The 15144-nt window shown below is 38.1% G+C and overlaps 1 protein-coding gene across 1 annotated transcript; it reads right to left on the reverse strand.

The window, feature by feature from the left end:
• Nucleotides 1-6487: 6487 nt before the first annotated feature.
• On the reverse strand, nucleotides 6488-7820 carry LOC125549458 (protein RGF1 INDUCIBLE TRANSCRIPTION FACTOR 1-like). Its single transcript, XM_048712864.2, has 3 exons — nucleotides 7583-7820; nucleotides 6930-7166; nucleotides 6488-6832 (listed from the first exon to the last, which is right to left on the reverse strand). The coding sequence occupies exons 1-3, from the start codon at nucleotides 7769-7771 to the stop codon at nucleotides 6611-6613; spliced, it is 648 nt and encodes a 215-aa protein (XP_048568821.2). The 5' UTR covers nucleotides 7772-7820; the 3' UTR covers nucleotides 6488-6610.
• Nucleotides 7821-15144: the final 7324 nt, after the last annotated feature.

A 15144-nucleotide genomic window follows, 5' to 3' on the forward strand; every position in this document is an offset into this window, starting at 1 on the left:
CCCCGGCCTCTGCATTAGAGTGATGCATGCAGCCCTTTGTTAAGTGTCTGAAAAGTCTGTGATCCAGAACAAGCTCGCTTAGAGTTAAAGAAAAATAAAACAAAAGTATAATATGCCACAACCGGTGAAACTAGGACGGGATGACTAAACACCTATCCTATTACTGGACCACCATCTAAACTGGTTGTAGATATCCCGAGCTACCATCTCCGATCAGGCAGACCAAATAACCAAAGGCTCACTGGCTTCCACGGAATTGAGTAATGACCACATACGGATCCAATCAATGGCCCTGTAGATAACTTGCAAAAACATTATACAAGTTTGTCTGTTAAAAATCATGTCATTTCTATAGTTCCATATAGCCCAAAGTAATGCATATACTCCTATCTGAATATGTCTCACAAAATTTGTCTCTCCTCCATTTAGCCACGTCCCAAATAACGTGTGAATACTATTTGGAGGGGCGATATTAAAGGGTATATAAACTAAGTGCCATAATAGTTTGGCCAACGGACAATCGAGAAAGAGATGTTTGATGGTTTCATCATGAGTACAAAAGCTACTACCCTCCCAATTATGTTTTGCCAAGTTATTCTTAGTCAGAACCATCTCCTTGTGAACAAACCACATGAAGACTTTGATTCTTAACGGGACTTTAATCTTCCAAATATGTATCGATTTCGGAATCAGACCAGAATCATTGAGGTCCAAATACATTGATTTCACTAAGAAAATGCCATTCATGGTTTGCTAATTTCCAGTGAATACTATCAGGCTCATCAGAGAGGTTCACATCCATCAACCTTCTGACCAGATGTAGCCATGCTTCCCATCGGTCTCCTACCAAAGATCTCCGGAATTGAATATTTAGAAGGTTGGATTGTAACAATGTAGCAACGTAAGCCTCCTTACTCTATACAATCTTATAGAGAGATGGATGTTGTGTAGTAAAGGCGTCTCCCCTAACCACGTATCCTCCCAAAATCTCGTTGAAATACCTTTTCCAATGATGAATTTAGTTCCATCGAAGGAAGCTACTTTCGTTCTCATCAAGCCCATTAAAAATGGTGAATCATTGGGTCTAATAGTAACCTGAGCCAAGGTCTTAGATTGTAAGTACTAATTACGTAAAAAATGTACCCACGTGCCTTCGGTTTCCACAGAAAGCTTGTACAACCATTTACTGAGCAGACATTTGTTCTTTACGTCTAAATTCTCAATCGCAAGACCACCCTGGTCCTTCGGCCTACAAATGATGCCCCATTTAGTAAGCGTGTACTTCCTCTTTATTTCATCACTCTGCCAAAAGAATCATGATTGATAGATGTTCGGTCGTTTCCTTACCCCTACCGGTACCTCGAAGAAGGACAAGAGGAACATCGGCATACACGTGAGCACTGAGTTTATTAATATTAGCCGACCCCCATATGACATAAGCTTGCCCTTCCAGCAGCTTAGTTTTTTTTCGAATGGATCTTCAATACACTTCCACTCCTTGCTAGATAGCTTGCGATGGTGAATTGGTATGCCCAGATAACTAAATGGTAGGGCACCTAGTTCACATTCGAACAGTTGTTTATAAGCATCTTGTTCATCTTTGGCTCTCCTAAAATGAAACAATTTTCTTTTGTTAAAATTAATCTTTAATCCCGACAACTATTCGAATAGGCATAGAGCAAGCTTCATATTTTTGGCCTATGCCAAATCATATCCATCCTGGCGGACTGTGTAGCTAGGCAGGCATGCCCAGCGCAGGCATCCATGCTCCAAATCGGCGATCAAGGAATTACACCGGGATGAATCCGCTGGTTGGATCAAGACCCATAGCCGCTGGGAAGTAGATGGGATCTAAACACTTCGTTAGCCAAAATCTATTATGCACATCTTGGTCGATGCATGTTTATGCCACCATTATGTGATGCATGGGAATGAAGAACTGGCATTCGACCATTATCAGTACTACCTTCGTCCAGGTTTATAGGTCTTCTTTATAGTTTGTGCCAAATTTAACCAAAGATTTAACTAACTAACTGTTAATGCATGTCAACAAAAATTATATCGTTGAATTCATATTTGAACATAGTTTTCAATGATATAATTTTTTGTGACATGCATGAAACATTTTATTAGTTCAATCTATGATCAAAATGTGACACGAAATACAATGGCGACCAATAAACCAGAACCGAGATAGTAGTTGCTAATATACTGACAAGAACTAATAACAAATGAACCCACAAAAAACAAAACAAAAAGCACCTGCTTAGGTGAAAATATGCAGATGTGAACCAATCGAGCATCAATTCAAGCAGCTGATTTCAAATGAGAGGCATCCATGTGTTGGTAAGATGACTTTGCAAGCATTGACCAATATAGTGTGTTCTATTTTTAAGCATAGACTAGGAAATATGCCCGTTCATCACAACGGGAGATGAGAAAAAAAATCTGGTAGTGTATCAATTCTTATATCAGTTGATATGATCCAGGATTGACCAGTTCGACAAAGACGTCCAACACTGCAGCACTCGAATGGTGTCATCCGACGATCAGGATGCACATGCCAAAGTCTAACAAAAGGTACATATGAGACGCGCATTTCCTTAGAGTAAAAAAAAGAATTATCTATTGCATAAATGGGATGAGGCTTGATATGGCACCATCCGGCCGCGCCCGATTTTCATCTCCCGCCATCTCCACCTGTGTTGCTCCCTCGCATGTGAGCTACATATACCTTTTGCACCGCACTCTGCCTGGCTCACTGGAACTGCCGATTTGAGGATTTCCAGCGAGTCGGGCTCTAGGCTGCTTTAAGGTTTGTGCTGATGCGAGTCAGCCCATCCCGTTTGCAATCAAACGCGGTTTTCTTGGCCCAACTTGGCCTGGTTGGAGGTAATGTGGGCTACCAAACACGCCATTGGGCTCTCCATCATTGCATGCCAGACATCGCCTTGGCCCACTCACTAGATCGCTGGAGAAAAACATACGCCAAGGCAACTCACTAATCTCTCCCAAGTGTGTGCTTCTATTTGCTCTAATCCTCATTACAAACTCCCAAACTATATAAGTAGGGTTTTGAATTTTAAGATTGTTACAATTGATTATTAGATTAATGTAATTTTCTGTTTGAGAATTGGATTAATGCTATTTTCTAAATTTTGAGGTGTTTTTTCAGTTTTGCGGATCATTTTTTTACATTGTTCAATTTTGTTATATTTAACTAGTATTTCCTGTGAAACGTTTCATTTTGGTAAGCATAATTTGATATTTAATTACCCGCAAAAAAATTGATATTTGATATTTTTGGTTGTCGAGTGTGTTATTCTTATGTATATTATTCTTTGATAACTGTTTGTATGTGATGTACACGTGGACATGGGGACATTTTTGTCCTAGGTCCGCCCCTAGCAGTGCCTCTCGGAAAGACAAAGATTTGCTTCTGTGAGAGACACCTCTCGGAAAAGGAAAAAAAATATTATTATTTGCTTTCACTGGAGGCATATTTGCTTTTCGTGGAGGCAAATATTTACTTCCGCGAGAGGCACAACTATGCCTCTCGAAAAGAAAAGAAAAGAAACATGTTTTTTGCTTCCGTCTGAAGCACAAATGTACTTCTCTTGGAGGCACAGTCCTGCAGCCTCTCGGAAAAGAAAAGAAAGTTAGAAAGAACCATGCTTCCAGCTCATTGTTTTATCCTCCAGTTTTTTTCGTGAAAAAAAGTTTGCCAAAACCTATTAACATGGGGGTCTAGTTTCGAAGATCTCGACACGAGAAATCCAACGCTGAAAACGGTTTGAATTTGGACGCTCGGTTTAACAAATAAAATGTTTTGAATAAACAAATCTACAAAAAAATATGAAAACTCGTAGGTTATGACAAATGGCGCACATGCTATGCGCCACTTGTCAACCCATGAGAAAGCAGGGGTGATCTTGGCAAGGAGTATCCCTTAATTATAGATCTCCGACAACTCGTATAGTCGCTTGTGAATTATGTTCGTGCGTATCAGGGCCAATCCTATTCGCCGAGCTCACCGTACGAACAATTTTTGGCCAGCCCAATTAGGGCCCAAATAGGGCTTCCCGATTTTGGGACGGTTCTGGAACATTCCCATACATGTTCTCAAAATAAATGGAACCTTTTTTCATGTTTCTTTTTTTTATTTCCTTTTTTCATATTCATTCATTTCATGTTCGTCTATATTTTATTTTTATTTTTTTTATATTTGAACATCTTTTTTAATATTTGTGAACATTTTTAAAATTCAGGAACATTTTCTATGTAATCGTGAACATTTTTTAAATTCATGAATATTTTATGTAAACTCGTAAGCATAATTCCAAATTTTTAGAATTTTTGTAATTTGCTATTTTCTGAAATTCGTGAATATTTTCTATACATTGACAACATTCTTTTGGAAGTTGTTTTCTTAATGAGTGAACATTTTTTTAATCAAAAAAATATTTTTGGGAACAATTTTTTGAGTCAATGAATATGTTTTTTTTGCCGACTATTTTCGTAATGTATGAACTTTTTCATAATTGTAAACCTTTTTTGGTAGTAACGGGCAGGCCTATTTACCACAGTAGCGGTATTCTGCTTCTTCTCGCCTTTTTTCTGGCCTATTTCTATTTTACTTATGTCTTTAACATGATTTTGGGTATTCTTTTTTTTCTTTTCCTTTTTCTTTTTTCTTTTTCTTTTTTCTTTTTCTTTTTCTTTTTCATTTTCTATTTTCATTAGGTGATTTGTTTTTCTTTATACAAATTCAAGAACTTCTAAAAATATCGTGAACGTTTTTCTTAAATCCGTGAACCTTTTCCTAAAATTTGTAAACTTGTTTCCAGTTACGCATCCATTCCATTCCCAAGCAGCGCCACGACTCCTTAGCCTCTTTGCCTTATATTCAACCCACAATTCAAATGCGAGCCAAGTTCTTCATGCACACATGCAATCACACACCCCTTCCATTCCATTCCGAGGTAGCGCCACTACTTCTTAGCTTCTTCGCAGTATATCTAGCCCACAATCCAAGCGTCATGTTTTGCAGCATGCAAAGCTCCTTCCACCTTGCATGTGAAGGATCTCTTTTAATTAGCTCACACCAAAAAACATTGTTGAACATCTTTAAATTGGTGAGAATCAGTATAAGGAAGCCATCTGGGATTATTTAACACGAAATATCCATAGGCACTAATACATCGGTGGAACAGGCCCAATAGCTAGAACGCAGGCCAAGGCCCAATACCGTTTAATTACCCGTTTCGGAACATAGAAATATTTTAGAACTTATTTTTGTTCACATCAATTAGCTAGATGTCTCAATTGGTCATTGTGATGCCCAATGTACGCGGGACTTCTTAGGTTCGAATCTCTCTTCTCCACCTTATGTTTAGTTTGAATCCTTGGTTTTGCAATTTTTTTGGTTGATTTTAGTAATATTGTTCGCTCGTGTAGCAGGCCTAACATGGAGGCCCAGCGGTGCGACGTGAGATGGACAAAATTCCCGTTAGAAGCCCATGTAGCCCAGCCAGATGGACAAAAAAAACTAGTACCACCTCGTGTATATATATATATATATATATATATATATATATATATATATGGTGAATGGACAAAAAAATAAGAGAAACGCACCTTACTTTATTGGTATGTATGTATGGATACCCAGGCTAAATATTTACAAATCACATCCAGTTTCTATTGATGGGCGTACTATGAGTGTCAAGCAGAGATAAAAGTGAGTGGGATACCTGCTAAAGAAACAAAACATCATCGATCCCGACATGTCTCCTCTTGGCTGCTCTGCAAGTGAAACAACCACACACTGTGTGTTGCAATGCAATAGGACGAGGGATATTTGGAATTCGCTAGGCGTCTAGCTAAGTAGCGATGGGGAGCTGGTTGGTGCCTTCAGTTTGTGTAGCGTGCAAATTGCGCATATGAAACAAAGATCTTGGACTTTGGTGGCTACAACTATTTCCTGGACTCTATATATGGCTTCGAAAAGCTTTATTCCACCTATCATGGCTGCCAAAACAATTGCAGATAATGTTCAAGTATAGACGCATAGAACTCGTGGGGCAGTTTCTTTTGTTGTTTCTTTCCTCTTTCTTCTTCTTGTCTCCTACCCTGCCTCCGTCTTTGTAATTCTATACTATTCCCATTGTGCGTGTAAAAATTGTGTTGGACAAGGTTCTCCATGCATGCCATCCGTTTCTAATTAATGAAAAGGTAGGGGCCTCCCCTCGTGAAGTTGCTGAAAGAATACTATGTATGTTCTAGCAACATAGCTGAGAATTATGTGCTCTAGTATGATATGAGTCAGAAAATTTTCCCATCACCTCTGCTATGCATCGATACTATATCATCAAAACAAAATTCTAGTATTGTGAAACCTTCAATTCATACATATTTTATCAATGAAGATTCAAACCATAAATTCAATTGATGCATTACAAATGAAGACACATCAAACAAGCACTCATGCAGATAACAAGCTGTAATTTATTAATATATTCGACACCTGACATATATATGATCTTCAATAAAAGTATTTATTCCAATTCATTTGCTATGGTGCCAGCAAATTATTCATAACAGCTTTCTCTCAATAAAAAGGTGCACGCTGAGGGATCCCCTTTCGGCGGTGACGAATAACCCTTGGTGGAGATGGTTTTTCCTTGCAATAATCTGCATCGCTGCAACTCTCTTCATTGTTTCCAGTATTTCCACTTGTGTTACTGCAATCTGTATCATCATCCTTTCTTGTATAGTCAATAAAATCTCTAGTTGGAATGTTTGTCCTCATATCCTCTTTGATTCCTTTAAGCTGCCAAGAAAATGTCCAGTCAAAAATAAGTAAATGTTAAAGGAACCAATTACATGGGGTAACTTTTCAATAGTTACACATTAGTTTAGTAGCTTACGTTGCAACCCAAGGAGCAGAAGCGGAATGGGTCAAGAAGAGCACGATTGCAACTCTCACAATTGTATGATGATGATGATGCCTTGACCGCAGAAACACCACAACCACGTTGTTGTGGTCGCTCATTAAGAAATACAACTGTTGCACTGTTGATCACATATGTTTGTACATCATTGATATCAAGTACATCTTTTAACTCGGCAACCCTGACCACATCATGGTATGACGACCGCCTTATCTACAATATTTCATAAGTTAATTCATGTTGGTCATGACACAAAGGTACATCGATCCACTTTTTCACTAAAGATAATACATGTGTGATGATAAATAGATTTTTAGATGATCACTTACACTAAGTACTTTTTGACATATGTTCCATAAATATGATGTAAAAATACTCTTGCATAATCAGTGGCGGAGACAGGGTGCCAGCAGGGGCCCTGCCCCCCCCCCCCCCCCCCCCCCCAAACATCCTTGAATTCAAGCTAATATGCATGTCAGTAGGTGATTAATTCCTGCTAAAATGGAGTAATTTGACGGGCTGGCCCTCCCCAACAAAGCTAAACAACACTTGGCCCCCCTTATTCAACATTCCTGGCTCCGCCACTATACATAATCTCTATTACTAAAACATAACGTTGTACACCATACCTGGATTACTCGATGGGTGGAATGATGGTCTGAACGACAATAATAGCATAAGGCGCCCTTTGATTCCTCACAATCTATGCAAAATAGGTTACACTCATTGCGATTAGAGGAGAGATGGTTGGTGCATATTGCAAAGAACTGTGTTGCGAGCAGTAGCTCTAGCCATGTAGGCACCGTCCCCCCCTTCATTGCAAAAACAAAGATGCTTTGCACTTGGACTACTATGTGTTGTGCTTACTAAGGGACGGTATGGGGCGCCTTTATAGTGTGATCTTGGCAGTAAAACAAATGGCGCACATAGTTTGTTGCGGAATTTGTGGGGCTAAAAACTAACAACTAGTCCAGAAAGGCAGGCCCACATATCTTTTGTAAATTAATGGGTGTTTAGGTTAGGGACAACCAAGCATTTGGCGTCTCTCCATTTCAATGGATGGTTCTCCATTCTTCTTAGTACATCTAGGAATACATTTCATGCACACACACACAAAATCTTTAATGAGGACGATTAAATATTCATTATTTCCATGACACAAATGCCAAAAGGGTAGTCACCGAGCATAATGGCAGAGCATGAGTACTTACTTTAGGTCATGAAAAATCAATGAGAATTTCTGCACGAAGATGAATGGCTTGGCTGGATCATCGAGCCAGCACATAATTAGTTGTATGGGTCAAATATTCTGAGATATGATATATAAATACTAGAAATTATATGGCCCGCATAAACACTAAGCCAACTGTGAAAATAAATTGCAAATGAAACAAAAGATTTGATCTATAAAATATATTTTTATTACTATGGGAATCACCTTTAAATGTGCCCATTTTATCTTTTGTTGTGTGTGCTTCCTATGTGCTCCTAGCATGGTTGCTTTTACATGAAACACCTGATTTTTACATGCTACGCGCTTTGTGTGTGAGAGATGTAGTACGACGCAACATGCCACTAAATGGGCGGATACCATCGCACTAAGACCTGTTGTTTTCCTGTTCATGGCTTTTCTCGCTCAGTTCATTCCATTTCTCGTTGTTTCCCTTTTCACTGATTTTGCTGCAACTTTTCTGTTGGTTTTCTTTTTTTTGTTCTTTTTTTTGTTTTTTTGTTACTGTATTTTTAATACTTGGTGAATAATGTTTAATGCAGGGTGATTTTTAAAATATATAGTGAATATTTTTTTGAATATACACTAATTTTTTTAATATACATAGAAAAAAATTATATATGATAAAATGTTTTAATTTATACGACAGGCGTTTTTAAATATACGATAAACTTTTAAAAATATACGATGAATGTTTCCTTAATATACACTAAACTTTTGAAGAAAAGACACTGAACAATTTTCTAAAATCTATTAATTATTTTTAATAGGTTTTTAAATATATATATATAGCTCCAGAAAAAAAAAGTAGTCATTTGTTTTTAGAAAACAAGCTATGCCAAAAATAAATAAATAACACGTTCACGAACAGTCTGGGACGGCCCATTTGGCCTGGCTTTTAGGCGGAGCCTCTCCTATTTTACGCAAATTGAAGGTTAGTTTGCTAAAAAAAATGTTTGCCACATTCGAATAAGCAAACTAGGTCATCCTCAAAAATAAAACTGCACCGCAAAAAATCCAACCAAACAACTTTCCCCGTCAAATCCAAGAATTTTCAAATTCGAGCATAAGGACCTTGTCGAACATCTGCATGAGTGTGACAACAATCAATGGTTGGTAGTGAAAAATACACTGCATGGTGTCCGAGCAAGAGTGAAAGGGGGCTTGGATGGTTGCCTCCTACACAATATGGTACATCTGGAAGAAACTTTTCAAGAACGAAATCGAAGGACTTTGGAGACCAAATCCTGGAACGCAATGGCGATCTTCTTGGTAATATAAGCCTCCACCGAGACGCCTCGGGAGAGTATCTCTTTCTGTGATTTCACATGAGGATTTGATGTAAATAGTGTGAACATGTTTCATGTTCTTTGCGTAGGTTCTGATCCCTTCCTATAAACTAAATCTTACCAGACGGAAGTACAAAAATAATTTTGTGAATAAGGAAAGTTTGCACTTTTCACTGTCATGAGGAATAGAGTAGTACCATTACAAGGAAAAGTGATCCCCAAGAGCGCACGGACGCGGACTGCGGGAGCGGAGACGGAATGGGGATACTTAGCCCCTAGTCATGCACATGCTAACCCGCCGGCAGAATGTTGGCTTAATCCAGTAGCACCCGCGTGTGCCCAAAGCCTAACATCCTCCTTTTTTGCGAAAAGGACATAGAACTCTTGCAAGGATTCATCATAAGTACAAAGCACCACAAACATAAAAAAATACAACGAGGTAAATGAATCACCCAAAACAAAACCACCGACGCGTCGTTATCATCGCTCCCATATCGGAGTTGGCAAGAACTTGTTGTTGATAACCGGGAAGTCTTCGTCTGGCATCCTCCTTGATGATAAGCACAAGCCAAATGTACAGTTCCCCCTACTTAATTGAACAACATAGCTCCTAGTGTTTGCGGTCCAAAAATTACTATAACTAGATGATGCCCCGTGCATTTCTGTGCGGACCTTGGTAACAAAATGCATAAATAGTTGCCACGAAAGCATCTAAAACTAATGGAAAGCAAATGTAAGCTTAAAAATAAATAAATAAAATGAAGCATCTAAAAAGAGAAAATAAATTGCAATTAAAAGAATATCATTTCTAGCAGAATGTGAAGGATGAACTCTAATGCAAAAATTTCTTATGACTAACATGCATGAATTGATGATGTGGCAGCTTTGCATGGATAGAGTAATTAATGCAAAAAATGTAATTGCATATATGACTTGATTTAAGTGGCAGTTGCATGGCTAGGAAAAATAGGCAAGGGATTGTAGCAATTTAGGAATAGAGGATACATTCTAAAGAGCAAGCCGCTACAGTTGCCTGTCATTTCCATGAAGACTTGTAAACGAGTTGTACATACCAGATGGTTGATACAGCAATACAGGACATGAGATAGACAACCCGTTTCACAAATTGTATATAAATTGAACTGCAAAAACGTCTTATATTTAGTTAGAAAGGGAATACACTCTTTCGTGGTAGGACTAGCCTGAATTGATATGCATCGGGGCGAACCAAACTCCGGTTTCAACATAAATCCGTTTCACAAATTACCCCCATATATACATATGAGTTTTCCTTGGCGAAAGGAGAGTGTGTATGCCTGACAACAGTGAACGTAAAGACGACATCTACTAATTGCATCACTAGTCACTACGGTACTACCAACTACCTACTCGGTGGATTGATGGAGTGAAAGCTAAGCTTCTGCATCGAGGAACCATGCATGCCAAGAGGGCGAGCACCACGGAAGGTCGACACCATGCAGTGGAGGAGGCAGGAATAATTTTCAGGTGTGACGGGGTTTACGAAGGAGGGAACCATGTATAATACGACTATGTGAGAGCTCAAATACCTTCAACAAATACAACACAAATATAAAAACTAAGTATTGGCACTCAAAATACGTCATGAGATGAGGATTATATGGATGAACACCCACTAATTTATCATGTATATTAACTAGATGAAACTAAGAGATTAGTATCTTCTATATCTAAATAGCTAGCCTCCACTAAGATATTTCTCTCAACATGCAAGCATGCCACCTCATCATTCAACATGCATAAGAAAAGGTCCACCTCAACATGCAACTATGCATATTAAAAATCCACTACAACATGCATGCATGTAAAATTCCATTTTATTATGCTGTTTACATTTAATTCTTATATACTTTCAGAAACTATTGTTTCAAGAATTCATGTTCCATATAATCAAAATCTCATTGAAATATTGGAAACATTCCCGCAACAACGTGCGGGGCATCATCTAGTATCCATAATGGGAGGGGACGCGGATTCAATGAACATGGTTACACGCGCACCTCTTATGAATAGTAAATGAGAAAGGTGTAATAGCTCCTGGGTGCCCCTGCACCCTCATAAACAGTAAATTCATAAAAAAAATATGAAAAAGAAAACTGAATATTTCAGGGATCAAACTTTATCAAAGATTTGATGTTCTTGGAAAGTTTCAGGCACAAATAACCTTCATAGAGCCCTCACAAAAACAACAAAATCACTGCTCAAAAGTGTACATAAACTTTAAACAATGATTTTGTTGTCTTAGGTGACGGCTCCTCGAATGTTATTTTTAGCTGAAACTTTGCAAGATCATCGAAAATTTGATCATGTTTGATCTCCCAAAGTTTCAGGTTTATTGAAATTTTTTTTCAAAAAAAATGAATTTACTCTTCATAGAGGGTGTAGGGGCACTCAGTGCTGAAAATCCTATCTGATAGTAAATTCAAAAAAATGTTAGAAAAAAAATAAAAAAATAAATTTATTTTTGTAATATACATAGTCAACCGGTATACTTGCGTATGAAGTTTCACGAAGCAATCGCATCCGTGGTAATCCAGAAAAAATGACAAAATAGAAGCCATATTAAAAACACTATTTGATGAATAGTATGGTCACAATTGTATTTTCTTCCCTAAGAATATCATGAGTGTGAATACATCACGAAACATCACACATGAGTAGAATGATCGACTAAGTTTCATACTACAAAATTTCAGAATTTTATAAAGTTTCCAGTATTTTTTATGAATTTACTAGTCACTGGGTGCACGTGAGACCATGTTCACCTTTGTATTTTCGCAGTGGGAGGCCACTAGAATAAATTTACTATACAAGTACGTACGTAATTGGAACTAAAACTAAAGATAATTGATGTAGACCAATTTCAGTTGATGGCAACAAAAATATACCTTTCATTGGGACTTGGTTGATATTCTTCTTCGGTGCCATATGCTCGCCGGTTGCAGCCTTGTCCAGTTGTCGTGTGTGGGTCGGAGCCTGGCCTCATCGGGTGACAGCCATCGCTGGTCGCAACATTGCCGAATTGCCGTCAACGGCTGTGGCCTTATCTCGTTGATCGGCGGCGTTTGCATGCCGCTGGCTGCTACCGCCCTGCAGCCCACCCGTGCCATACTGCGTGTCGGTTTCCGCCCTGCTACGTGGGAGCTCCTATTTCGCGTGCGGGTCACTGGGTAGCAACATCGTGCACCCTCCACTCCGTCGACGCGTGCTTTTGGGTCGGCCCATATGGGGACGGGGTGCCACTTTTTTCTATTATTTTCTTCTATTAAATTTTTCAGGCTTTAAAATTGTTCTAAATTTCAAATAACAGTTGGTAATTCAAACAATGTTCATGATTTTTAAAATTTGTTTTATAATTCAAAAAGTTCTCAAAACTGAAAAACAATTCTCGTGATTTCAAAAATAAAGTTCACAAATTCAAAATTGCTCATGATTTTGAACAAATGTTTGCCGATTCAAAAATGTTGACAAAAATAAAAATCTTCATGAATTAGAACAAAGTTTCATTGATTCAAAAAATGTTTTCTGATTCAAAAGATGTTCAGGAAGTCTAAAAAATGTACATGCACTGAAAAAATGTAATCAATTTAAAAATAGTTCCCTAAAATATTGTTTCACTTAAAAAAGTTAACTGATACAAAAAACCACAAGTTTTCCAAACAATGTTCACAATTTAGATAAAATGTTCGTGAATTTCAGAAAAAAATTATCGTGAATTGGTAAATGTTAACAATTTTGGAGAATTTTCACAACTTTGTAAAAAATGTTCACGAAATTTAAAAAAATGACGATCGAATAGAAAGTGTTCACCAATTTGAAAAATATTCATGATTTAAAAAAATGTTCACCAAAACTTAAAAAAGATGTTTAGAGAAAAGGAAAAAAAGAAAATGAACATGAAAAAAGAAAAGAAACACGAATATGAAAAAATAAAGGAAATAAAAAACAGAAAAAGAAACGAAACAAAAAACACATAAAAAAGGGGAAAACTGCTATGGGATGGTTCCATGACCTTCCTAGGAAAACCCTAGTTGGGAAGGCCCAAAAATGTACGTGTGTGGAGTCTGGGGGTGCCCGTGCCACGCCAAATAAGACTGGCCCTACTACGAATTATCACAATTCACAAGCGAGTATAGAGTCATCCGAGATCAGTAAGTAAGGGGTGCCCCATACAAAGGTCACTCTCACTTTCTCATGGGGTGATATGGGGCGCACTGTATTGTCACTTGTTGCAACGTATGAGTTTTTCCTTTTTTCTTAAATTTGATTAGTAAAAATATTTTATCTCTTAAGTCGAGCGTCCAAATCACGAACCATTTTTATCATTAGATTTCTCGTGTCCAGAACTTTGAAACTAGATCTGATGTTAATAGGTTTCGGTGAACTTTTTTTAAAACTCAAGCCAGAAGCACTTTTTTTTCTTTTTTCCTTTCCAAGAGATGTGGTCACGAAAGCAAAATTGCACCTCCACTATAAGTACATCTATGCTTCCCGCGGAAGCAAAAAAACATTTTTTTTTCCTTTTTGAGTTGTGCCTCTCAAGAAAGTAAATCTGTGGCTCCATGAGAAGCAAATTTGTGTCTCCCATGAAAGCAAAAAAAAAACACTTTTTTTGCGAGAGGCACATCGCGGAAGCAAATATGTGCCTCTCGTAGAAGCAAAAAATATATAAAAGAAACACGGTATTTTTTGTTTCCGAGAGGCACAGGCGGAAGCAAATATGTGCCTCCATGAAAAGTGGAGTTGGTAGTCCGGTACGCACGGTTTATTTTTGCCTCGGTTCCCACCACCACCCCTTCATGCATGGTTTTTTCGGAACCGATACCACCTCCTCTCGTCTCTAGATTTTTTGCTTACCCGAAGGGAGCACTCCACCCAAATGAATCCCTCTAGGCCCCACATCGCCACCTCCGTTGCCCTGTATGCCGCCGACGCGGCGTATGACCCCAAACCCGCACACCGGCGCCGTTCCCATCCCTCCATCTCCAGCTCAGTCCTCCAACATCCAAAAATATCCACAATAGGAAAAAATGACTAATATAAGAAAAACAAAAAACAAATAAAAACATAAGATAACCAAGGGATGGAGGGAAGGGCTGGGTGCCTGGGTCGCACAGGTAATTGGCTTCTACCTGTTAAGGAATTGACTAAAGCAAATGTGTGATCAGCAAAAAAACAACCCAGGAGTACAAAAATCAAAGTAGAAATTGACAGGAAAAAAATCAACTGACTCAAAATCAATTTTCAGGCAACTTACATATATATAGCTAAAGTAATGAAAAAATACATATGTAAAAAACAAATACCAACAAAAAATATAAAAAGAAAAGGCAAAAACAAAACCCATAAAAAAACAGGCAATGTGTAACAGACTTCAAGTCCAATAGGCACATTGACTTACCCCAAACAAAGACAAGTCAAAGATTCAGCCTAAAATAACTAGTACAATGTCCGTGCGTTGCCACGGGCCTTTAATTTTTTTTCATGTTGGTGTATAAGACTTGATGATATTTTTGCGCCTTTCAATAACATCGCATGGGGACCCTTGTCGATGTTTTTAAACGTCGACATAATCCATCTTTATCTCTCTCATCCCCTACAATAATAAACATATATGTAGAAATATACCTTT

Source organism: Triticum urartu, chromosome 3A (assembly GCF_056163025.1).
Source record: "Triticum urartu cultivar PI428250 chromosome 3A, HENAU_Tu73, whole genome shotgun sequence".
NCBI lineage: Eukaryota > Viridiplantae > Streptophyta > Magnoliopsida > Poales > Poaceae > Triticum > Triticum urartu.